At 37.5% G+C, this 27507-nt stretch overlaps 1 protein-coding gene across 2 annotated transcripts in view; it reads right to left on the bottom strand.

The window, feature by feature from the left end:
* The window catches only part of ZNRF2 (zinc and ring finger 2), a 111839-nt gene that overhangs the window by 41582 nt on the left and 42750 nt on the right, over window positions 1-27507 (bottom strand). For both annotated transcript variants that reach the window (XM_025873093.2, XM_073899018.1), the window contains exon 2: window positions 12389-12484. In XM_025873093.2, the coding sequence (XP_025728878.1) occupies window positions 12389-12484 (96 nt within the window). The remainder of the gene's footprint in view (window positions 1-12388; window positions 12485-27507) is intronic.

Here is a 27507-nt window from a genome sequence, read left to right as displayed (position 1 = left end):
AAAGCCTAAGAAATTAATTCTAAAACAGGAAAAAAATGATAGACCCAAAGGTATCTAAGGCCAACAATAAAAAGGGTGAAAGAAAGTAAACACTGATACATAAGTTAAGAAAAAATTGGGAAAACAATCACATTTAGGCAGAAAATAAAAAACCGTAAGAGACTAATTTGCTAACAATATGCAGCAATGAAATAGGTAACTTTCTACTTTACTTTTAAGAAGCAAAGCAGACTGAAGGCAGAAATCCAAACAGATTATTTCTATAGAAATCGGAGAGAGCTCTTAGAGTTATCCTCAAAAAGCATGAGGCCCAGACACTTCCGCAGGGAGTTACACCAAACCTTTGAAGTTCAGAGAATCTGAATGCTATTTATACAGCTGCAGAGCATACAAAAAGGAAATCTAAATGATTTCTTCTGAAGCAAGCATAACAATGATTCTAAGACTCAAAAAAAGATTACGCCCAAACCAGTCCAATCTTAGTTTTGCAAAAATCCTAACTGAAATACTAGCAAATACACTCCAGCACCACACTAAAGGTAAAACTCCAAGTATTATCAGAAATAACAAATTCGCATACATCGCAGACCAAGCAAGGCTTCCAGGACTGTGTCCCACAAACCTACTCATACAGATACAAAACACCAGGCACAATTTAACATCCATCAACAAGGGACTGGTTAATCACCTATGGCTCGCCCACCTATAAAATATAAGGTAATTGTAAAGAACAATGAAACTCATTTGGAGTAATTTCCAGGATATATTATGAAAAAAACTTAAGGTTCAGAACCATCTACAGCATGATATCACCATGTAAAAAGTGTGGGGGGCAGATTATGTGTAACCTTTACATATGCAGTAAGTATCTCTGGAAGGATCACAAGAACTGGTAGCATTGCCTGCCTCTGGAAAGGGTGACTGAGGGACAGGTGAGAGGGAGACTTCACTGGATATCCTTTGTGTCTCTTTGCATTGGAACCACTGCAAACATGTTACCTCTTCAAACACAAAATTAAAATCAATTACAAGAAAGGGGTGAGCAAAAAGACAGCAGGTGAATGTAAACAAAAAGAAATCATTGGGAGACAATTCTCCCTAGGTCTCTCATGTTTCAGCATGTCTTAGACTCTTTTCAATGATTTTTATAAAGCAAACAGCCCTGGAAGACAGAGGCAGTGTCTTCTCCAGAGCCAAGGGCAGACCTGCTTACTTCCCACCATAAAACATTCAGGTTCCCTAACTAAGCTCAGGGTTCCTTTTCTGCAGTGCAACTCAATGAGTGTGCAGATACCACCTGGCTCCTCTCACATCACCCTGTGGGAATTGAGGCTGGAGGAAGGGGCACAAGAAAATGCTGATATTGTTATGATTAATAACATTAAAAAGTCCTTTGATTCTGGTTTCTACCAGAATCCATGGAACTGTGGCAGGCTAACTTGTCAGCTTGCAGGAAGGGTAAAATCTCAGGCCCCTCAGTTTTTGCATTAGTCAAAATAATATCAGATAAAACAAACTATTAGGTAAAGCAGAAGAGAGAAGCGTTTAATATAAAAACATTCAATGCAAAAGGAAAATAAAGCACAAATATTTGGGCAAATAACATAGCTATGAAATATATAAAGCCAGGAAAAAATGTGCTGCAAGGCAAATATCACCAAAAGAAATTTAAAAGACTTTAGGGGCGCCTGGGTGGCTCAGTCGTTAAGCATCTGCCTTTGCCTCAGTTCATGGTCCCAGGGTCCTGGGATTGAGCCCTGCATCTGGCTCCTTGCTGAGCGGGAAGCCTGCTTCTCCCTCTCCCACTCCCCCCCCCCCCCCTTGTGTTCCCTCCCTCCGTCAAATAAATAATAAAAAATCTTAAAAATAAAATAAATAAACTTAAAAAAATTGGTAAAATTATAACCAGAGGGGATACCGTAACAAACTCCTTCCTAAATCTGTCAGACATAAGCAAGGATACAGACTATTTCAATAATGTAACCAAACTCAACTTTTTAGAAATATATATATATACTTTTTTAAAAAGTAAATCTAATATCTACATCAAAATGACTTCTCATTACACACATCCCTCCCCCCAAAATGTATCTTTTGAAATGCAGCCTTTTTTTTCTAGCTAACTCCTGAATCAAGCAGATTAAAAACTGAAATGAGTAGCTATCTAGTAAATAACAAGAACATTTTTTTATAAAACTCTTTCTTTATATATACTAAATCTCAGACTGAGATAAATGCTAAGGAGTACAGTTTAAAGAGATTAAGGTAAAAGGACACCCAAGTAACAATAATCTAGGAGGTGCTGAGAGGTCAAGAAGCCTGGAGATCCCAAATCAGTCTAGCAGAAAATGGAAGAAACCAAGCAAATCATAAATCTTATAAATATTTAGATGGCAAAGGAATAGGACTATCTAGAATATATCCGTTATGGCTTTTATTGTTATATTACCTTAATACACTTAAAAGTGTTAAGAGTTAAATACAATCCCCCCACAATGCAGAGCCACTCTAATATTGCCTTCCCTGAAACCAAACCACTCAGTGGCTGGGGAGATACTACTCAAGGCCATCTCAGAGGCAAATCCAGGGAAGTATTCTGAATTATCAGGGCTACTGTGACTTAAAGAGGGGGAGAAAAAGCATTTAAAAAAAAAAAAAGTTATGCAAGTAATAAATGGTCACTGAAAAACTATTCACAAGCATTTCTTTAATAGTCCTCCCTAAAATCTTTCTTGAACTCAACAAAATATTCAGTGACTCTCTGCAAAATCCTTACTCCTCCCTTGGCGGGGGGGGGGGGAAATCACATTTCATAATTTTCACATTTTGCAAAAATTCAACATCCCTGGCATTTTGTTTAGAGGAACCAGGTACTCTCTTAACTATCTCTTCACCCCAAACTGAGTCACTCTACCTCTAACCCTCGAGTCACCTGAGACTCCTTGTTGGAGAAGCTTATTATAACTGCAGGCTGACTCACTAGCTGGACCCTGGCAATCTGGAGGCTCCTCACCCCTTCCTCTGTCCTTAAAATGTGCTTTCTGCTTCCTTTCCCCACTCCCAGAAGCTGCCTCAAGGATACAGCCTTGAGACAGTTATGTGGTATTGAGAACATCTGGACAATATATGCGACTAAACCTAGTTAGGGCTCTATATAGTCTTAAGATTTGGCAGGCAGGGATCTACTAGTATTGCTGCTGCCCAAGATAAGCCTCGTATGTAAATTCCCTTGCTTATAAAAACTGTCACCAACCAGAGCTGGCTTGGTTGGCTGGCTCAGTCGAAGGAGCTTGCGACTTTTGATCTCATGGTTGTGATTTCGAGCCCCACTTTGGGTGGAGAGATTATTTAAGTAAATATTAAAAAAACAAAAACTGGGGCACCTGGGTGGCTCAGTTGGTTAAGCGACTGCCTTCGGCTCAGGTCATGATCCTGGAGTCCTGGGATCGAGTCCCGCATCGGGTTCCTTCCTTGGCGGGGAGTCTGCTTCTCCCTCTGACCCTCTTCCCTCTCGTGCTCTCTCTCTCTCTTTCTCTCTCTCTCTCTCAAATAAATAAATAAAATCTTTAAAAAAAACAAAAAATAAAAAAAACAAAAACAAAAAGCTGTCATCTACCAATTTGGACGGGTCTGTCTCTTCCTTTGGTCTCTGGCCTCTCCCTGGTCTCTTCCCGCCCTATGCATAGCAGAGCAGTTTCATATCACAGCTGGGAAACTCTGGGGAGCTTTGGAACCAACACTCCTCCCCCTCCCCTTTCTAGACTCACTAAGCCCAACTCATCTTCTCTTTGAAATGCCTCTGACATGGCTTTCTCCTCCCAGTGCTTCATCTAACCACTTCCACATCAAGTACCACACCATTCTCTAAACTGGTCTTTAAAGAAATTATTTTTACAAACATTTTTGCATATGAAAGATCCAAGTTCGAAACAATTCATTTTAAAAACTTCTTTATAAGGCCTCATCTTCGATTCTCTTACTGTTTTCCCTTGCCCCAAACCGGCCTACTTGTTATTCCTCAACAGGCCCTCCTTTTCTTCTCCAAACCTTATTAATCCTTTCAAGGTCTATCTAAATAGATCATCTTTTACTATGCACTTTTCTATACATATAAATTATTTTGTAAAAGGGCAAAACTGTTGACAGACATTGGGTGAACCCTAGCTTTGCTCTTATAGAGGGAAAACACAAAAAAAATGAGAACTTTGGAAATGCACTGTATTTGTATTCGTATTAGACTTCCTTGAAAATAAGACTTTGTCAATACCACACATCTTAACCAAAACAAGAACAGTGACCAGGGAACAAAACCTTTTTCCCTTTGAGGACAAAACACTGTCGGTTCACTTGGTCTTTTTAGGGTCTCTGTTGTGTTTCTTCAGATTTCTTAAAATCAGGAAAGCTTACTTTGAATGTTAGAATGATTTTTTTAAAAAAATGAACATTATGAAAGCGATGCAAGGATAAGGAGAGCACAAAAGAGCCAAGACTGATGAATGATATGAAAGATCTACGAAATGAGACAAATCAGGAATTGGTAAATAAAGAAATGTCCTCATCCTGAAATTTTATTAATGAAATCAGAAATGGAATCTGAAACCTACCTCATGCTTTAGAATCTGTCAGAACTTCCTTCTCACTGAACTATGTATTTTACTTCAACTTCTATTCTACGGAACTATGTATGTTACTTCAACTTCTATTCTACGTATCTCCTTTGAAAGGATGCTATAAAGAATGTATCTCCAGATAAAGTTATCCACGTGTAGTCACTGTACTTTCCACAGTACTTCTATTAATAGGGAGGATGAAAGGATCTAGGATTCCACAAGATTAAGCAATCTGCCTGTCAAATTCAGACTTCAGATTTTAGCCGTGTAGGCCACCAAGTTGCTCGTAAAAAGCAGGAAGTATTTTTTTAATTAAATTGCAGCTTTAAATTGTCACATCATGTGAGAGCAGATAGTCGAATCCCCGCCCCCTGCTTCTCCATATCTTACACAACTATTACTGCTGTGCAAGACCTTCAGACATCTAATTTGGAATTAAATAACTACGGGCTTTTAAAATATCAAAGGAATTGCAGATTTGTTAGCATATTAGGCACCTACTCCAAGTCAAAGGTAGTATCTCAGTAAGAACAAGTCTTGTTTACTTAGCACTCACTACTACAAAGACTATGCATGATTTCTCACTTGATTCTTAAAATAAATCTATTAGAGGCACTACTTCTAGCCCTAAATTTCTGGGAGAGAAAACCAAGACCAAGATGGCATAGCTATTAAGTGGTAAAATAAGGATTTGAACTCAGCAAGCTGAACTCAAAGTTAGTACTTTGTTCAAAGTACTGCTGTTCTTTTTAATATTTTAAATGCAAACTGGTGCTGTTTTTGAGCAGTTACGTATTAAAAGTAGGGCAGTAAAACTGAATTTAGTGTCTTATAGGCATACAATTTTCATGATGGCATATAATGGGTAAGACTGTAAGTGTTTAAGTTTCTTGTATGACCATGCCTGATCCATTGCCTTTATAATGTTAACACATACTAAATTTTAAATTACTACACAAAACAAAAAGCATTTTAGAAATACTAACACGGGCACCCAGGTGGCTCAGTTGGTTAAGCGACTGCCTTTGGCTCAGGTCATGATCCTGGAGTCCCGGGATCGAGTCCCAGGCTCCCTGCTAGTCTGCCTCTCCCTCTGACCCTCTTCCCTCTCGTGCTATCTCTCATTCTCTCTCTCTCAAATAAATAAATAAAATCTTTAAAAAAAAAAAAGAAAGAAAGAAAAGAAATACTAACGCAAGTGGAACAAGGTAAAATATTTTTCAGGTTACTTTAACATTTTTCTCTTTTCATTTGGCACTTGGTTTATGGTGTCTCTAGGTATGATTTTATTTTTATTTATACTACTTGGCATTATAATGCTCCTGAAAATTGGAGAATTCCTGTCTTTCAACAATTCTAGAAGGTTCTCTACCATTTCCCTTCAAACATTGCCTCTTGCCAATTCCATCTCCCATCATACATACGTCGTACCTTTAGTCCCACAGTCTTTTAGTGAGCCTATGCCTTTGGACTGTAAACTTGATAAATATTTCTCAGGTTTTTTCATCCCTCACTAGGTGGACCAGGATGGCTAGACTGGGCTGGAGTTGAGTATTTCCCTTCTCCCAGGTCAGTCAGGCTCTGGTTAACTAGTTTCTCTGAAGCAGGCCCTGTTAAGAACAGAATCCTCTGGTATATTTCAAAATGGTCCCTCTCTCCCTCCCCTTACCAGAAGCAGGAGGGGATTCTTTTCCCGTATTTATAATGGGAACCTGGTCAAACTCCTGGAGGACAATCTTACAAAACTGTGGGGGCCCCAGTGTGACTAGGTGTCCCTGGAGTTTTAAACCCTCAGACTTGTCTGCACTGAGCCCCCAGCAACTCATCAATTACAGTTCAGGTTTATCTACCCTGGCACTGGTTTCCTGCAGTGGTTCCCACTCTTAAGTCTCTGCTAAACCTGAGACTCTGGTCTCTACAATCACTAAGGGAGAGGGGGCAGTTTGTCCTGTGTCCTCCCATCTCTTATGAATTCAAGAAAAGTTATTAGTTTCTCAGTCTGCTCAGCTTTTTACTTGTTGTTAGGACAGAGTGGCTACTTCCAAATTTCTTACATGTGGAGCTAGAAACCAGAAGTCAACTCCATCTCTTTTTCTGAGATTATTTTATATATGGTAGATTATCTTGTCCCAGGCTCCATACCATGCACCTCTCTCATATTCTCCACCGTTGTTACACTCTGCTTAATTTCCTCAGACCCATCTTATACCTAATTCTCCTTATGGCTCTAATTTGCTGTTAATAGTTGTGATTTTAATTTCAATGACAGAAGTCTAAAGGGTTCAATTTCTGTCTTATTCACCATGTCTTTTTTTTGTTTGTTTTTTAACTTATTTCCTTTTCATCCTTTTACCACTGTAATGATTTAAAAATAAATCTACAGTTCTAAAGTTCTTGGGGGTGGTAATTCTAATCACATCTGCTCTCACTCCTTGTATATTTTTAATTTTTCATCTCAGATTCACCTTTAATCAATGGTGACTGTATTTTCTATAGGAATCCCATGTGGGTTTTAGAACAGTTGTGCTTTTGTTTTGCCAGCCTCTTCTAGGATATCATCTATTTTGAAATTTCTTAATTCAATATACAGTACAAGGGATCTGATACTTTCTACTGCCTTCAATTTCACTGCATTGCCTGACAATTTATGGGGCGAAATAATGACTTTACTTCAATGCTGTCCTATAATAATGTAATCTTTACGAAGTCATTTAAAACTATTAGGAATCCGCATTTAAGTTAAAACTCAACCACAGTAACCATCAAGGCAAATAAATGAACAGAGATGTCAAATCATATATAACAGAAACTCCACAAAAGGCAAAGTTTACACAAACTCAGACAATGATAACTACCTCCTTATTTAAAATCCTGCTTCATCGCTGGCAAATTTTTTTTAACCTCAATTAATAAGAGATATGCCATGTTCAGAAAGCATCCTGTATCCAGGAAGATTAAAACATGTGGAGGGGGTCTTAAAACCAAGAAAATGCAGTACATAGGCAAAGAGCAAGTTTATAACTTAAAATGAGAACCACAACCATCTGGAAAGTCACAGTATCTATAGAAGGAAAAAGTACATTTTTTCTTACATGGAAAGCCAGGCCAGTAGAAGGCTGCTTGTACACACGGGAATCCAAGTCTGACTGCCTGGTGCAATGTTATCTTCAACATTTGAGTGAGTCTGTACATTACATTCTCTGGCAGACTGCACAGAAGGAGGGAGCCTTTTTCCTCACTTCCATTACAAAATGAGTTCCCTTCCAAGTGACTCAATCTTTCTTCAAATTTGTTTACTTTGACAGAGTGATAGTCACATCTTACTCTGTCCACAGAGTCAGGTTTATTCCTGATGATTCTGAAAAGCTCTGCTTTGATTCACTGATAAGTATAATAAACAACTCTTAAGTCACATGTCCTCCAGGTACACATGCACACACATAGTACCAATTGCCGATGAAGCAAAGATTTCTTTAAATACGAACCTTACTGCCCTCAACTGCACTCCTGCAAACTAAAATAAAAACTGAAATTTACAGGACACAAAACAAGCTATCATCTAGTGAACTTTAAAGTCCAATAAAATGAAGAGTAAGAATTTGCTAACAATATTTATTTCATCTTTTGGTTTTGGATCTGAAACACTTCAGAAAATGAGGAACAAAGAAATGAAGAAAGACTCTATGCCCATAAAATTTATATTAAGTTCACAGACTACACAACAATTAGGTCCATAAACTAAACAATGAAGCACACAGAAAAGGGTAAAGTATATGAAATAGGCAGTGATGACAGACAGAAGCAGAAAAATGTTCACCTTTAGCCCAGAAGGCTGGTCTACAGCCTGCATAGTTCCGATAAGGATCAAATATGGACTGGTTGCTACATTCTTAAAGGGTCTCATGACTGCTTGTATATGTCACACAGAGCTAATATCAAGCTGAATGATAAGTACCAGAGAAATCTTGTGAAAGTAGTTTTATGAGCAGAAATTTTAAGAGAACATTTATGATCTAATACTCCCTGCAAGCCCCCTCCCCCTTGAGCACTAAGCATCTGCCCACCAGCTTAACACTGCAGAGTGCAGCTCTTTCTGCCCGCGGGTCCTGTCCCCGTGCTAAATAAACTTACTCTGAGTTGCACAGTAAAATGTCTCATGTGTTTTTTCTTAACCCTCACGGCACACTCAGTGATCATGCAACAGGCAGTCCCTGACTTAAGGGCAATCATATAGATGAACACTCACTGTGGCACTATGAATTTTTTTCTATCCTGCCAAAACACCACCTGCAGTAGATAACCACTCACATCATTCTGAATCATTCCCTGCCAGACTGCCTTGGGCCTCCTACCTGAACCTCTGCCGAGCCAGCTGCCTCAACCCTGAGCGCTTCCACCTAGCCAATTTTCTTCTTCAGTTACCAAGACTTGCGTATTTGCATATAGTATTACATGTTAAAAGGAAAAAAAACAACAACAACACGAAAATCATTGTGAGCTAGTCTGGAAACCAAACCAACATCTCTGTGAGTATAAATCTGAAACTCCGAATCACCAGTTTATATTTAAATTTCTGAAATTCATCCTATTCTAGAGTTTGACTATACGCAAACAATGAATCATGGAACACTACATCAAAAATTAATGATGTAATGTAAGGTGATTAACATAACATAATAAAATAAAATAAAATTGTTTGACTATAAATATATCCAGCCTGAAAAACATGCCCAACTAATCTCCTTGCTGTGAATATTTACACAGTTAAATTAATACACATTTAACAAACAAACTTCAAAATTTCAGTTCTAGCTAGTCTAGGAAAGGTTGTAAAAGGTAAAATAAGCACCATGCTGAATAAAATTCTCATCTGACTATCAACACAATTTAGAGGCCCCATCTCTCTGATGCATCTCTCTTTCTATAGAATCGATTTTTAGGAATTCAAATATGAAGTTATATAAGAAGCCCAGGTGACTGAAGATTCTCTGACTCAACTTGCTCTAAACTTTATAGTAATGATTGATGAAATTTGGGAGACTGAAGCGTAAGAAAATATACTACCACAAAATAAGCCTCTTTGGTATAAGGATTATTTTAAAGAGAATGAAAAACAACAGACCCAGGAGAAGCTCTGAAAACACAGTAAACGTTATCCTTTTGTAAGGGAAATTTACATTCATGAAGGAAATCTCCTTTGTAAGAGTGTCTCCCTTTCAACACCAGGAAAAGGCTGACTCTAAATCATAAGAGAATATTACAAGAGAATCTTATCAGTGGAGAAGGCACCCAGACTTAAATATGCATAACAAACCCCTTGTTTACCATGATTTTCCTGGTAACCTCCCATAACTAGCTGCTCCCAACCCCACCCTCACATTCTTTGTCTTTAGCACTAGAAGGTATTTAAATCCACATTCTAAACCATCTCAGAGATTTGCTCCCTGCTCCCAGGGTATCACCCATGTATACAAGACTTAAGCATGTTGAACTTTTGTTTGTTTTTCTCTTATTAAATATCTGTCTTTTATTAGAGGTCTCGGCCAAGAACTCAGAAGGGTAGAACGATTATTTTTTCCCCTCGCTACAGGGTTCTGCCCTCAAAACAGCCTGGTGTAAGAATTCCCAGACTGTAATGGGGAGGCATACTGCCCATCAGCCACCACTCTCTAACCTAAATCAGCCCACCGAAACAACTCCTTTTACCACAGCTGGCCACTATCTCATTTTTAAAACTTCAAGAGCCACATATAATTTTTATGAAGAAGCTGTTTTGGCTGCTTGTTTTGAATGTTTATAGTTAATATATATTTAACAAATTAAAACATTTCAGATCTACCTACCATAAAGTAGGTAGCCATTCTTAAAAATATTTGCAACTTTATTTGCTTTTCTCATTAAGTTTACTACTGAATTGGAAGACTATTAAATATTTAAGACCTAAATTCTTGGTTTACAGTGTTCAATAACAAAAATTCAACTGAGTAAATTTTAAAGATCTAATTGGCTTTATTAATCAATTCATGCAGCATCCTGTCTAGCAAGTAAAGGGGAGCTCCAAAGGGCTACAAGGAAAGGTTTTTAAAGGTAGAGAGGAGGTGGAAAAAAGAAAATTATTAGCAAAGAATCCATTGTTTTAGGCAAGGTCACCCTTCTAAGGGGAACTGAAGAGATCTATCAGATTTCCTAGCGCTGACCAGGAAATTCTCATGTTGACTGGTTTAAGGTTACATTTTGGGGTGGGGGTGGGGGGCTGAAACTGCAGTTAGGTTAGGTATAAGTCTTGGTTTACTGACTTGGTGCCTTGACCTAAGTGACACCATTTTGGGCCTGTGGATTCCTTTTTAAGAACACTATCCCCAAGCAGAAGGTTACATATTGGTTCCTGAAGGTATCTTCACGACACCAAATATGTGAGCTAGTAAAAAAACTTTGACTTGAGCCCAGTTAAATCAGGAAATTAAAAACTGCTAAATATCAACATTCATAAAGACTGCAGCATATATATATATATATCACACAATAAGTAAATGTACAGAATACTAAGGTTATGTGCAAATATAGAGTCAAGGAATTAACATCTGTGCTTTCAAAGTTCAAGGCTAGACTTTAACATTCAAGGGTTTTTATTTTTAAGACACCTGCAATAAACATAATAATTATGGAGAGTAATAAGATAATGGAGTACAAATGAGAAACAAGCCCCATCACTTTTACCTCAAATTTTGAGACTGAGAGTATTTTTTTATTTTTTAAGTAACTGAATTTCAATTATATTATGCAAAGTACTCAATTCAATTTCACAATGCAGAAAGGTTTGGATTTAATCAACAGGTACATTTACTATTCAAAGGAATTGCTACAATCTCCTTTTACTTATTCGTTGGGAAATAAATGGGAAAAAAAGTTCTACTGTCACTACTATGACAGTGTGGCTAAAGCACTACTCTATTACAGAGAGATTCCTAAATCAGTTTGCAAAAACGCTAGTCAGGGTAAAATGTTTATGTCGATAATATCGATAAATATTTATTGATAAATACCAATAAATATCGATAAATCGCACAATATCGATAATATCGACATAAGCTACTCCCCACCCCAGCATTTTTGTAATCCGGGGAGATATCTCAAATTCTTAACTGAGTGCTACTACATTGATTAATCTCTGGCTGATGCTCGGCTGTAGGATCCATCTGTTTTATTCACTGCTGTATCCCAAGTTCCTAACACTACACCTCATACTCCACAGGTTCTCAAAAGACATTTATTGAGGGGTGCCTGGGTGGCTCCGTGGGTTAAGTGACCAAACTCTTGGTTTTGCGGGAGTCATGATCTCCCAGCATGGGCCTCCACGCTCAGCACAGAGTCTGCCTGTCCCTTTCCCCACCCTCTGCCCCTTCCCCAAATCATGCACTCTCAAATAAATAAAATCTTTAAAGAAAAAAAAGACATTTGTTGAATGAAGTCAACCTTGCAATTGGCTTCACTGTTTACTGGTGCTCTTCCTACTCCTATTCCTACTTCCTATTTCAAACCAAATATTAAATTTGAAAAATCCCTGAAATTTCTTGTAGACTTTTGAAATTTGTCTATTTATGAAATTTTGAAAAAAGCCAGGAATGAACTATATGATTTTTTTTCAAGTCTATTTCAAAATGTACCAAGGCTACACTGAAAAATCTGCCCTTTGCCTTTTAAATTTTACCTGAAACATAAAATTCATAAAATCTAAGGTAATTCTAATTTAAAATCGCATTTTAAAGCACTGGACTTACCATTATAGGTTATTCTTGGCTTTGTTAAACACATCACAAGATGCAAATCCATTTCATCTGAAGGTACAAATTTTGAGCATACGGGGCACTTAAATCCTAAAAAGTAAAAGAAACCCATTTTACTCAATTATTCTGATTATCCAATTCTATTTTTTAAAAAAGCAGCAAAGACAAAAAGCATTTCAAATTTCAGTATTATTCTTACAGTAATACACTACTTAATTCCAAGTTAGGTTGGGGAAGGAGTTTTGTAACTATAATAACTGACTTCAATCAATTTATAAAGACCATCCCATTTCAAATGAAACAAGTACAAATGAGAAGAATTAGGCTCACTATGAAACTCCCTTATCTTTTTCTAACGTATGGGTCCAATCATTCTTGTTTCTAATTTTTTACATTAACCTGAACTTCTGAATTTGTGGAAATTACCCTTCCAGCTTAGTAGGGCACAATTTGAGTCACAAGGTTTTACAGCTAGACAGTACTTTAGAAACTATTCTACTCCATGGACCTTTTAAAAATTATTCTGAAATTGGCAAAATCAGGTCTAAAAGCTAAGACTCCTGTCTTCCAGTAGTGATCTTTCTCTTACACTATGCTACTAAAGTCACAATGCCAACCAAAAATGGCATCATATAGGGCAGATTTCCCAGTCAACTCTGACACTTAAATATTAGTTTCCTACAATATTCCATCTGCACCATTTGCCTCATGCAGTCTATTAAAAATAAAGTGGTATACTGAACGAGAGAATCGGCTATACATTCAGCTCAACCCTACTCCCTCACTTACCAGGGTACCCGTCCTATCTATGGTTCCTTACAGTTGCCCTGCTGCCCTACTTCTCCCTCTCTGACATCCCGAAGCAGATGGAGTAGCATTGGACACCTGATTCAAGATAGCCAATTTATAGTTTGGCTAGGAACAACAAACCAGAAGCGGCACAAAAAGATGGTCTGGGCCAATCTGTTTTTCTTGGAAATATGACAGGAAACAGCAAGAGAGTACACTTGCTAGCTGTAAAGAGCTGAGGCAGAAAGGGCACATGTAGGTTAGAGAGAGACCAGCGGCTCTGTAAGCTGAACTTAGAAGAGAACAGAAACCAAGGGCCAGCAGAGGAAAATGGTTTGCATGGAGACTGAGGAGCAGATGTGCAGAGAGGAACAGAAGTGCCGTGAGAGACAAAAGCTAGTAAGAAGGTTAGTGAAAGAAACCAGTCCCTAACACTGCCTCCGAGTCTGACAGCTCTATACTTCCAGCACATGTGTGTTCTTAGAGGCGTTCTCCTCCATTCATTGGGACTTAAAACTCACTGTGACCAAATGTGTCAGACTAGAATCACACTTCATGCAGAAATTTATACAAATCAGGAAAAGGTTCTGGCATGGGTACTTAATCCAGGTACGATTTTGAACACTGTTTTGACATTGTAGTAAATGCATTTTAAAAGAAAGGAAAAAAGGTATGTTTACTTCCCCTTCTTGAAAACGACCAAAATGAAAACGAAGAAAGAGGAAATTCATTTAAAATGAAACTATAAACTAGCTATAATCCCCAAATACCAATATAAGGAAATTTAAGTCAAATGGGGAGAAGACAGAGACTCTCAAGTGTCATTCATATTTCAAGGACCAACAATCTTTTGCTTGGAACTGTAAAAAAAAAATTCTTCCCTTGAAGTTAAAAAGGGCATAAAAGAGGAAAAGAGGCAACCAATTTTCTAACTACTGATCAGAATCATCTGATAATAAATCTGATCATAAACTCTAAATTATCAAAGTACAATACTGTGAACTACTGACAGCTATCCAACCGCTCACAAAGTAGAGCCAAAGGAGAGAAAACTTTGTGCAAAGAACCACCTGGATTTCTAGTTAAATACAATAAATTAACGTATTTCTTTCTCCTCCCATCTAAAACCCACTGAAATGAGAACAAAATAAAAATAAGATAAAGAAGAACTTGAAAGGAGATAGCAGATGAGAAAACAGACATCCCAAGTGCCTGTGGAAGTCAGTCAATTCTCACTACCTAATTCTCAAAGGACTCCAAAATCTATACCTCCAAATGACTTCCCAAGACAATGGTGAGGCATGACGTTAAAATCTAGTTTGATTCGGGCTGGGGAAAAAACAAACAAAAAAAACCCCCTAGATCCTCAATCCATGACATATAGCAACTACAAGAAACTACAGTTCCCCAAGTATAGCAGGAGAATGAAGCCTAACTATAAAATAAAAGACCCAAAACAGAGTGACTTGAGGACCCCAGGCACAGCAATGGGAAGGGAAGAAAACACAGGAATAAAAGATCTATGTACAGGGGCGCCTGGCTGGCTCAGTCATTAAGCATTTGCCTTCGGCTCGGGTCATGGTCCCGGGGTCCTGGGATTGACTCTCACATCAGGGAGCCTGCTTCTCCCTCTCCCACTCCCTCTGCTTGTGTTCCCTCTCTTGCTGTCTCTGTCAAATAAATAAATCTTAAAAAAAAAAAAAAATCTATGTATAGAAAAGGGCCCATCTGCCAATTTCCTTTTTTCTCTTTACCAAGAAACTGGTAGATTCTTCTCTTAAATCAAAAGGTCCCACAGAATAAAACATCAAGACCCTTGTCTATGGATAAGCCCCAGCCTTAAACAAAAAGCTTCCAATCAGCTTCTCAGGGCCTCGCTCATAAACATAATGCAATAAAAGAAAAAAATTTGCATGGTTAAAACACAACACAGCAGAAGCAAATCCAAAAGACATAAATATTTACAACATGTATTACAAAAGGACAATATCCTTAATACATAAAGCCAATCTAAAAAGGCTACACACTATATGATTCCAACTATATGACATTCTGGGGGAAAAAAAAACTATGAAGAAAAAGATCAGTGGTTGTCAGGGGTTGGAGGAAAGGGAAGAAAAAATAAGTGAAGTATAGAGTATTTTTATAGCAGTGAAACTATTATGTATTGTAGATATATACCATTATACATTTTCCCAAACCAACAGAATGTACTACAGCAAGATGAACCCTAACATAAACTATGGACCTTGGGTATTAATGATGGGTCAATCTAGGCTCATTAATTGTAGCAAATGTACCACTATGGTGCAGGATGTTGATAGTTGGGGAGGTTGCATGTGTGTAGGGAATAAGGGTTATATGCGAACTCCTGTACTTTCCTTTTAAGTTTTGTTGTGAACTAAAAGCGCTCTAAAAATAAAGTTTATCAGTAAAAAGTTAAAAAAAAAAGAATTCTTAAAAAATTGTGGAAAATCAAATACCAGTTAGAAAAATGGGCAAAAGTTTTAAACCAGTATTTCACCAAAAGGATATTCAACTGACCTTTAAACAAATGAAAAACTGCACAGTGTCAGAACTGAAGAAGCACCTTCCTCTTAAGTTCTTTTTCTTTATTCCCATTTTAGTGGGTTTTAGGAGGGAAGAGAAAACACGTATTTAATTCACTTTATTTAACTAGAAAGCCAGGTCAATTCTTTGTACATACCATTTTCTCTCCTTAGGTTTTAATTTTATCTCTACATTAAGATATCACTACTTACCCCAGATTGGCAAAAACTCAAAAGCTTGACAACATACTGTTGGTGAAGCTGTGAGGAAACAGGTACTTTCATACACTGCTAGTAAGAATGCAAAATTTTACAAGCTCCACAGAGGGCAATTCGGCAATATCTAACTCGATTACATATGTCTTTATCTTCCGATCCAGCAATCCCATTTCTAGCTTCTCACTCTGAAGGTGTGTCCCCAAAACACAAAAAGCCCATGCACAGATAGATGATTCTGAGGAGACAGTGGAGCAGGAAGCACTGGTAGAATTGTCCTCCCCACTGAAATAATGGCACTGGTGGCATCTGAGGGAACTCTTTTGGAACTCTGGAGGTTAGTGAAGGCTTGCAACTTCCAGGCAGAAGACCTGGACAGTACACCGTGGTAAATTTCAGCTCTGAGCACAGTGACAGCCACCCTTCCCACCATACTCCACCCCCAGCCACATGACAGGCAGCAGTTACTTCTTCTTCGAGCAGCTTAAACATAGCTTGCAGGAACCAGGCTGGGCTAGAGGACTCTATCCTCCAAATGCTGGGACTTTGCACTCTGATTGCTGCTTCCGATCCAAGAGGTACAGACACAGAGAAGGGTAATCATTGCTGTCAGACCTTCTCCATTGTTAGCCCTCCCACTCTAGCCGAAGAAACCTCAAGGGGATTTAAAAGCCTATGCCCTTCGCCCACCTTTATTTCTCACTTTTCCCCCTTTTGGGAGCCCAACATTAAAAGACTAGGAAATTAAAAAACAACTATACATACAGCGGAAATTAGAAAGACTGTGTATACCCAGGTAGGTCTCAGAGAAGACCATACGTTTTTACTTCAGGCTGATGATCCTCACCAGAGACAACCTATAATACCCCCCCAAAAAACAATAATAAAAAATAGCAGACACTGGGGAAGGGGGAAAATCTGATTTCTAAAATTACATTATTAGATTCGAATAACCAGTTTTCAGTAAAAAACAAAACAAATCCTAAGCATACCAAAACATACAGGAAAAAAAAAACAAAACTCTAAGCATACAGAGAAGTTTGGCCTTTAAAGGAAAAATAAAAAAATAAAACAGAAACTGTTCCTGAAAAAGCTCTGATGGCAAATATGCTAGCCAAAGATTTAAATGCCTAGCTTAAAGATGCTCAAAAAAATAAAGGAAGATGTAGAGAAGGTCAGGAAAATATGATCAAATATGAACAAAATGGAAATATCAATAAATAGAAAACCTAAATAGAAACCTAAACAGAAACCATACTAAAACTAAACAGAAACCGTAAAAAAATTCTGAACCTGAAAAGTATAATAACTGAAATGAAAAATTCACTAGAGCAATTCAAAGGCAGATGTGAGCAGGAAGAAATAATCCATGAACTTGAAGATAGGACAGTGGAAATTATCGTGTCTGAGGAAAAGAAAAAAAAAGACTGAAGAAAAGTGACCATAGCTTAAGGGACCCATGGGACACCAACATGCAGAGCAACATATGCACTGTGGGAGTCCCAGGAGAGACAAAGGGGGAGAGAATATCTGAAGAAATAATGGCTGAAAACTTCCCATATTTGATGAAAGACATGAATATAAACACCTAAGAAGCTCAACAACCTCCATGTAAGATGAATTCAAGGGCACCCACACCAGGATACATTATAATCAAACTTTCAAAAGAACAGCAAAACAAAGGTGATCATCAAGAGATCCTAACATTCTAAGCAGATTTCTCATGAGAAACTTTGGAGTCCAGAAGGCAGTGGGCTGATGTATTTAAAGTGCTCAAAGGAAAAAAACCCTGTCAATTAAGAATCCTATATCCAGCAAAACTCCTTCAAAAGTAAGGGAGAAATTGTAAAATTCTCAGATGAACAAAAGCTGAGGAAGTTCATCACTAGACCTGTCCTAGAGGAAATGGAGGAAATAAAAAAACACTAGACCGTAAGCTCAAAGCCGTAAGGAGAAATAAAGGTCTCAATAAAGGTCTTCAGGTCAAGGGGAATTGTTTTCGAGGAATTGTATTAAAGGAACTGCACCTGAGAAGCTTTATCCATTTATATCTGGACCTGATTCCAATAACAAGATCCTGGACTTCAAACTGATGCCTTAATGGGATGAGACTGTGTGACTGCTAGAAAGAAAGTGCATACATCTTACATATGGAAAGGATGTGAATTGTGATTGCTAGAAGACAGACTACATATACAGTCTCCAAATACAGTTGCTTTCAATTTCATGCACCCTGTTCCTCACATTAAGAGAAGACAGCTAATTCTCCTCTCCTTAAATCTGGGCCAGCCTAAATGCTTTGATTGATGAAGAGTGCAGAAGTGATGTTCTGGAATTTCTGAGACAAATCTTAAAAGCCTTGCAGCTCCCACTTGACCTCTTGGAATGCTCACTTTTGGGATACTCCCTTTCAGAACCCAGCTGACATGCTCTAGGAAGTTCTGGCCACATGGAGAGGTCACAGATAGGCATTTCAGCTGGAATGTCAGCTACAGCCTGCGGTGAGCCCTGAGCTGATAATATGCATCAATTGCCAGGTATACTGGGTGAGCTACCTTGGATGTTGAGTTACTTTGAATTTTCAGATGACTCTAGCCCTAACTTCCATCTGCAACTGCTTGAGAGACTCACCAAGTGAGAGCTCCAACAACTGATTCCATTCTACTCGTAGAACCTCAAGAGATAATAAATTTATGTTTTAATTAAAACACACACATACCCAGTAAGTTATGATGGCATTCTTTGGAATCGCACAATACTATAAACATGTAAGAGACATAGTGAAGAAACCATTAGGCATCTACACAATGGAATACATGCAGTTATAAAAAGGAAATGAGGAAGGTTCTCTTTGAACTGATGGGAGAGATATCAAGGCTATCTTAAGTAAAAAAAAAAGGCAATGTGAAAAAAGAATGCAATGTTATGCAAACTACTGTGCAACAAAGAAGAGTAACTAATACATGTACATGTATGTATCTGCAAACAGAGAAACAAGGAAGGAAAACTTAAAACTAAGGTTTATATACATGTTGCCTGTAGGTAGTTAAAATGTGGTTAAAAAAAAGGGAAAAGGATACTCGCATGTACCTTTTAATAAAGGTTTTGACTTTCGAACAATGTTACTGAATACATATCCAAAAATAAACAAGAATTAGGGGGAAATCCCTACTAAAATTAAATATAAATGGAAACAAATGTTAACTGTATATCAGATACAAAGAAAACACACACATGCCTGTGCATGTGCAGGTACACATGTATGTATGTACACACACACACATACACAGTTCAGTCCACTAAAAGGACCTAGAAGCAATGACACCTCTATAGCAAAAAGCAGACTCAGATTTTGGGTTTCTTAATATCATTCCTCCATGAAGAGAAACAAGAGCTCCTTGGAGAAAAATCTGAGTTATAGGTCTGGGGCAGGGAAAGTACAAGGTAAACCTAGACTATTTTGTCATGCCAGACTAAGGAAGTGCTCAAAAACTGACATGAACACATAAAAAGGCAAAGAAGCCAGCTTGAAAGGGCTTCTCCTGGTTAGATTTGGATCTGAGAATCAAAACGGGTAATGACATAATAGATCATATTATCTTACATTTAAAAAGAATGCAAAAGTATACATAATTACATTCTGAAAGTATCAACCCAAGATCACTTAATTAACACAGATAAAAAGGTACTCTTAAAATGGAGAAACTACCTGACCTCACGTTAAATGTTCAAACTTAGTATCACCGACAAAAGGACAAGCTGACATCTCTGCTTCCTGATGTGACTCACTGAGGACACAATACTTAGGTATACTTCTACCAAATATAACTAGAACCTCATTACGAGGAAATTTAGAAAAAGCCTCCAACATACAAGATGTACACCAAAACGAATTCATAGAAAAGAAGTATGATAAAACTACCAACACAGGAAACAAAGAAAACCTTAGCACTACCAGACCCTCAGAATCTTATAAGATTTCGATTTATTTTTGTTTCTATGTATTTATATGATTTTGTTTCTACTTGTTTTGGGGTCCATCTTATACGTTGGAGGTTTTTCTCAAATTTCCTCAACTGTCCCAATAATTCAAGATGATATTACATCCACAAAACAAGAGACTATAAGAACAGAGAAGCAAACAAAAGCTCCTGAAATAAACTTTTGATGAAATTAAGAATTCTTAACTAAAAATTCAAATAGACAGCTGAATATTAACCTGAGGTAATAATGATGCCAAATGATAATAACAATGAACATTTACTATGTACCAGGAAATTATCTAAGCACTTTGGGTGAATTAACTCATTTATTCCCACATCCTTGAGTGAGGTACTAATACAAACCCTATTTTATACATGAAAAACAGAAAGAGTAAGTAACTTCACACAGCTAGAAACTGGCAATGCCAGAAATCAAACCGGGCTTCTGGCTTCAGAGCCTAAGTCCTCAACCATCACTCTGCACATCTTTTTAAATCTCTCAGGAAGTAGAACCAAAAGTCAAACAGGAGATATAATAAATAATAATAGTCAGAAGATCAATCCAGGTGATCTAACATCCAACTAGAAACACACTTGAGAAAAAAGGAAGAAACTACCAAATACATAATTTCCCAAACTGAAGTTCATGACTATGCAGACTAAAAGAATGTACCCATATAACAAATGAAAATAAATAGCCATACCAAGGTAGGGTACTGTGAAATAACAGAGCAGTAGGGATAAAGTCTAAATGCTTTCAAAAAGAAAAATGATGAAAAATATCTAGAACAGTTTCCCAGACTTTTAAATTTTTTTGCCTTTCATGATATTAGTATTTTTGGAGAGTCTAGTTAACTGCCTTTCAGAATCAGAATGGCATTAGTCTTCTCAATGGCAACACCTAAAAGGAGATAAATGAAGTAATAACTTTAAAATTCTGATAATTATTTCACTTAGACTATATTCCCAAACTACTACATAGCCACACACATTTTCTCAAAGCATAGGCAAAGTATCAAAAACTGTCCTTCCTATGCACCCCCCAGAAATTTCTAGAACACACGGTCCACTGAAACAAAGGAGCAAATAGAAAAGAAAAAACAAAAACAAAAAGACACCAAGATAAAGGAAATAAGCTCTTTCTTAGGAGAGAAGTGAAGGGAAATCCTTGGATAACGCATTAACAGATCTAGAAGATATCTGGTCCAGATTGGAAGAGGGGAGTAGAGGATCCCAGGAGGAGAGGAAGAGGGTGGAAAGTGGTAGGGAGTGAACAGATAAAGTTTCTTGATGTGTTTTATCAGGAGGAAAACAGTACTGTGTTCAGACAGTTTTGGAATTCTTTACAAGTTTGGGAAGAACTGATAGGAACTTAGAAAATCAAGTAGGCAAATAGATGGAGGCAATTTTTAACTCCGAGACAAATACACAACAGGAAATGTAATCCACAGTCATAAACGATGAGTATCAAGCAGATCATCATTTAAAAAGACATTCAAAAGGTAGGACGATAAAAATGTAGACAGGTGATGTATATAAATCCTCATCTTTCATAATAAGCAGTTAACAGTCAACATCTAAAAAAATTAAAAAGGATATAAGCATATTATTTATAAATATGGAAGTAAATGTAATAAGTGACAGCTACAAGTATTGAAAATGGTTGTCTCAAAATAAAAACTGAGAGTTGGGGAGAGTTGAGGCAAGAGAATGATGATTTTTATAAGTACTTTTTTTCAAAATATATACATATTACCTTGATTTAATTTTACTTAATTTTTTAATTTTACTTAAATTGTAATTAAAAAACTATTTTAAAGGAAGATGTGTCTTCAGAGCACAGGACACATGAGCCTAGTGAAAAAGTATTCCGTGAGAACATATCCCAACTGAAGCTGCTGCCTCCCCTAGATCACTTTCTCTGCCCTTTCCCCACAATGTTCTTCCCTTGACAACAGTCTCAACTAGAAGTGACTCCATTCTTTGATGAATAACAATAAAAAAGGATTCAGTAGGGACCTATGCACTGTGTGAATCCACCATATAAGGAAGACAAAAGCACTAAAAAGGCAGATGACTGAGACAATTTAGAGAACTCTGGAAACAGCTGTTATAGTTCAGCAAATAAATATGACAATAAACCTGTAACGGAAATAAAAACCACAGAAGAACTGAAGAGAAATAGAAATAGCTAGTGACAACATCACTGACATAGAAAGCAAAGAGTAATGGAAAACAAAACAGAAATGACAGTGATCAGAAAAAAGACAAATTCATGGAAAACAAAGGCTAACTGCTTTTCCCATACAAGAGAATAGAATCAAAAAAACAGATCAAAATTATCAAAGATAGTAAAAAAAAAAAAAGAATCCTAGTGACTAAACAGAAAATATAAAAATAAAAATATAAGATGTCTACAATAATTGAGGAACAAGGGTGGCAGAAATCTTACTGGTCTCAGAATTACACACAGAATACCCAGATATTACTTTGGACACTTTTTTGTGCATGCCTGGGGGGCAGGGTGTCTTCAGAACACTTAGAAGGGGAAAAGAGTGGGACTCAAGAAATGTATATCCTCAAATATTCAGACTCAAGACCCAACCAAGAGATTAATAAAAAATTCAGGAATGGACAAGCTGTGGTGTTTTACACACACACACACACACACACACACACACACACACACACACAGGTAGTATGTACACTACATACAATATTATTTAATTGAAGAAATAAGTGAAAACAACTGTAGAAATTATTGCTATGGTAGGGTATATAAATATCAGAAATGTCAACAATGTGAAAATGATATAACCACCCAAACCTGGGATGAGAATGTCATGATCATGTTTGTGTATAAAAAGGACAAAGGGACGGGCGCCTGGGTGGCTCAGCTGGTTAAGCGTCTGCCTTTGACTCAGGTCATGATCCCAGGGTCCTAGGATCAAGCCCCGCATCCAGCTCCCTGCTCAGCAGGGAGTCTGCTTCTCCCTCTGCCCCTCCCCCCCACTTATGCTCACATGTGTGCACGCTCTAATAAATAAAATCTTAAAAAAAAATAAAAAAGGACAAGGGAGACTGATGGAAGAGAATGGACAGTAGAAATGAGCCAGATAACCCTGGTCTTTTAAAGCGAAGTATAGAGGTACTGAAACACGATTGTTGTTATTCCCTGCCTTTTACCCTACACAACTTTTAGATTGGTATCAAAGCCCTATTCAGGTATCATCCTTCTCCAGGAATCTTTTCTCTAAATGCTCCATCTCAAAGCTGATTTAATCATTCCTCTCTCTGTATTTCTTCTACGCTTTGATGATACTTCCAATACTACAATGTAGCACATGGCACTGTAATTACTTATTTGTGTTTATCTTCCTTATTAGCTTAAACAGTCCAGTGAAAATGCAAACCCAGTTCTACCACATACAAACTATGTGACCCCGGGGATGGCACTTAAGGCCCTCCCCCAGATGCTATCAACCTACTATTAACCCCACTGATTACCAATGTTCTCTACTCAAAGCTGGTACTCCCAAGTTTTTCCAAAATTAAAACTATTCCTCTACATTTTCCCTTAAACAAAGCTCTATTCCATCTGATCTCAATTAGGTAATTTAATTGACTAATATAATTTAGAAGGAAATGACCAATAAGCTTAAAACTTAGGTATACATGTACCAAATAGGACAATGGAATGAAACAGTAACAGAGGAATGTGTTTAGGAGATATTTACAGCAGGTGACCTCCATCTTCTACACCAAACTTCCCAGGTAATAAAAATAGTGGTTGCCACTTCCTATCTTCAATAATGGAATTAAAGAATATTAAAGCAAAAGGAGTCCAGAGACTCTCTTGGTTGAAACTGCTCACTTACACAGAACAGCAACCTAAGTGCAAAAAAATCAAAAGTGACAGAACTCCCCTCTTCCAATTCCTAAGCTATCAAGGTTTTTCCCACAGCTCCTGTCTCTTGATCATCTTTTATATTACTGCGTGCGCGTGTGTACACACACACACACACACACGCACACACACTGTTTTCTCCTACACTGGCCTTTTCACATAATAGCTATTACGCTAATACAAATTTGGTGTCGCCAATGCAATCTTTCCTCCAACAGAAGATACCCACTCGCACCTTTATGCCCTTGCTCTTAAGCCAATATGCCTTGCTTTTTCTCGTATTTTATTAACAATCTGCTCCTAACTGTTTAAGCCCAGATCAAGTCTCAGCACTGCCATGAAAACTTTTAAGAGAACTCAAAACCACAATGTCCCTCTCTGTTCTACTACATTCCGTTCATTGGTAACGGTCATTTGATATATATCATCTACATTTCTTCCATGCAGATTTTATCTCCCAAATTGCAGTAACATCTGTGGGGTAGAAATTGTATATTCTTCTAAGTATTTTATTCAACCAACCTCCCCCAGCATCCAGCTAGACCTAGAGGTGACTCAATAAATACCTAAATGCATGCATGGATGGACTGTATAGTTGGTCTTAGTTCTACAGAGGCAAGAGTTGTGCAATTAAAAGCAGATTAGGGAATTCTAATTGCAGTTTATAAGAGTCCTAACCATCACTTGCAGGAATGAACAGCATTTAAAAAAAAAAAATTTTCAGTTTAAAGGTAAAATTGTTCTCAACATGTCAATAAAAATAGGTAAAAACATGCCAATAAAAAGAAAGGTAAATAAATCAACATCCATAAGCAAAGTTTTATAGTATATATAATATATGCCATACAACAAAAGGTCTGGAGTATAAACTGAGGAGAAAGATATTTCATTTGCCAGTAGGACCTGCTCAGAGTTTGGCAACTATAGGGTTATCTGTTATGAAAAATTTCCTCAGAAAATTTAAGCCAAGTAACTTAAATCACCACCAGCAAGGTAAGTTGCAGGCTGCTTATTTTCTATCATGTTTGTCTAATAAGTAAAATTTCTGCTTTATGAAAAAAGGTGCTCAAGAAGCCAAAAGGAAACACTTAAGTAAAGCCTACATTGTTCAATAATCACAGCTACTTAATAAAGGACAAAAACATCTCCAACAAAATAAAAACAGCAGGACAGCAAATGTTCCCACAACACAATATAGAGTAAGTTTCAACCCTGCTTAACAAACAGATTTACTAGATTAAATATTTAAATATTGAATTCTATAAATATCAGCACACTGAAATGATTCATAAAATGTACTACAAGAGTTCTTTAAATATGCCCTAAAGGTTTCTTTGTAGTTTAAAACCGGGAGGTGGGGGGTGGGAGGGGTGTAACTTCTTTTCCCTCTTTTGATAAGATACTTACAGGACATTTTTATATACTTTATACTAGGTGCACCAAACAACGACCTCAGTGTTGTTTTTTAAAAAGAGGTACTTCTCCATGTTTACTGGAATTATTCCCACACCATTTAGGACCCTAAGGGAACATCTACTCTCATCTTTTACTGATAAGAAAACCCAGCTAAGTGAAATTGTGTGCCGAACGCCCTTAAACAAATTAGCAGTATGCCCAGAACTAGGTCTCTCATTACACTCTGCAGACCACTCATCTACCAGACCTCTCTCATAAGCATTTATAACCAATTAAACTAACAATTTACAATTCTTTATACATAAAAATGTTATAACCATGAAACCATCAGAGGGGATCTATTTTGACCTTGTTTGTTTTCAAAGAGCAGTAATATTCCTTGTGAACAGTGGCAAAATTCTACAAAATAAATGGCTAGGATTAAGAACATACACTAGGAACCACAAGCAAATCAAAATCCATACTGGGACCAATCCTGGATATCTTAAACAAATGTACTTCACATATTTGGGAAACTATTCAGAAACCGAGAGAGATAAAGATTCAATAACTTTCCTACACCCTGAGTGGAAAAATTTTGCAGCCATTGTTAAAGTCTTAAAATGCAAGCACAACAGGCATAAATGTTCATGTCTTTGACACATTCATAATCTTAAAGAAAAATACTGCAAAGATGCCCACTTTTGGCTTTTGTTTCCTACTTATTATTTTACTCTTTTACGTTATTTTATTATTCCTTTTATTGTTCTATAGCCTATCAAACAACTTTCTATCAACTTTTTATTCGTCTCTCCAACTCCACTCCCAAAAATACCCCAATAGCTTGATTTTTCATTCTATATTTTGGCTTTTTTATTGTTCAGATTATTTTAAATACACACATCCCACATTATCTGATCAATTAACTATAAAAGATCTTAATGGTGGGCTACAACTGACAAAGAACACTCCTCTGTCCCTATAATTTGTGTAAACCCTTTATTATATATGGAAAATAATTCTGATACCGTAACTCACAGCTTTATTAGAAAATAAAGATCTTCAGCACCATGGGTTATTTCCCTGTGAAAACAAATATTTTGTTTAAATCTGTTTAAATGAATTAAGAAGTTAACCCATCTTGGGGCACCTGGGTGGCTCAGTCATTAAGCATCTGCCTTCAGCTCAGGTCATGATCCCAGGGTCCTGGGATCGAGCCCCGCATCAGCCTCCCTGCTCAGCGGGAAGCCTGATTCTCCCTCTCCCACTCCCCCTGCTGTGTTCCCTCTCTCACTATGTCTCTGTCTGTCAAATAAATAAAATCTTAAAAAAAAAAAGTTAACCCATCTTACATAAGAATGCTAAATAGGATATGATGTGATTGCTCATATTAAACAGCTAGAAAGGGGGAACAGAAGAAGCAAACAGCTATTCAGAATGGTGAAAAAGTAAATTTAAACTATGGTAGTATAGGGCAGGTCAGCTCCCAAGCAAAACTAAATCAATTCCATGTGGCAATATAAACAAGCTATCTTTACAATTTATGAGTATGCCAATAATAGTATAAGGACCTAGGGATCAGTGGTTTAACTAGTACAATGAGTCTTGTAAAATTCAACATACTGAATATCTTCTGTCATCAATGAACCTCAAAATGGCCACACATCCCCACTGGGGTTGTAAGGTAGTGAAGCAGAGTACAGAATGACCAAAACACAGATGAAGGGAGGTAAGCAGTTTTCAGCACTATCAGGAAAGGAGGAGGCCGCCTCAGTGCCAAGGGTAATGTCTCCACATTCTTGGGAGCAATTTTAGAGATTTGCCTATATATGTGTTTCAGTCTAAATACCAGACACTAGGTAGCTTATAAACAAAAGAAATATATTTCTCACAGTTCTGGACCTGAGGGTGCCACAACCACTGGGTGAGGTCTTCCTGGTCACAGCATTCTCACTGTAACTTCACAGGGTAAAATGGGCTGGGAGCTCTCTGGAGCCTCTTGTATAATGGCACCAATCCCATCCTTGAGGGTCCTACCCTCATGACCTAACTGCCTCCCAAAAGCCCCATCTCCTAATACCATCGCCTTGGGCATCAGGTTTTCAACACAAATTGGGGAGGAACACGAACATTCAGACCACAACAGTATGCAAGGCACTTCTGGAACAGAGCCTGAACTTCAACAGTAGTCAGAGTCTATTTGTTTATTTTCATATATAGGACAATAGCCTCTGCTCTGGAATTTTCTCTCTGTTGGAGATGGGGATGGGAGGC

The sequence above is a fragment of the Callorhinus ursinus genome, unplaced genomic scaffold, assembly GCF_003265705.2.
Source record: "Callorhinus ursinus isolate GAN/ISIS: 27379988/994484 unplaced genomic scaffold, GSC_fseal_2.0 scaffold12, whole genome shotgun sequence".
Taxonomy (NCBI): Eukaryota; Metazoa; Chordata; class Mammalia; order Carnivora; family Otariidae; genus Callorhinus; species Callorhinus ursinus.
Note: the sequence above shows the minus strand (reverse complement) of the source record. Positions and strands in the feature narration are given on the sequence as shown.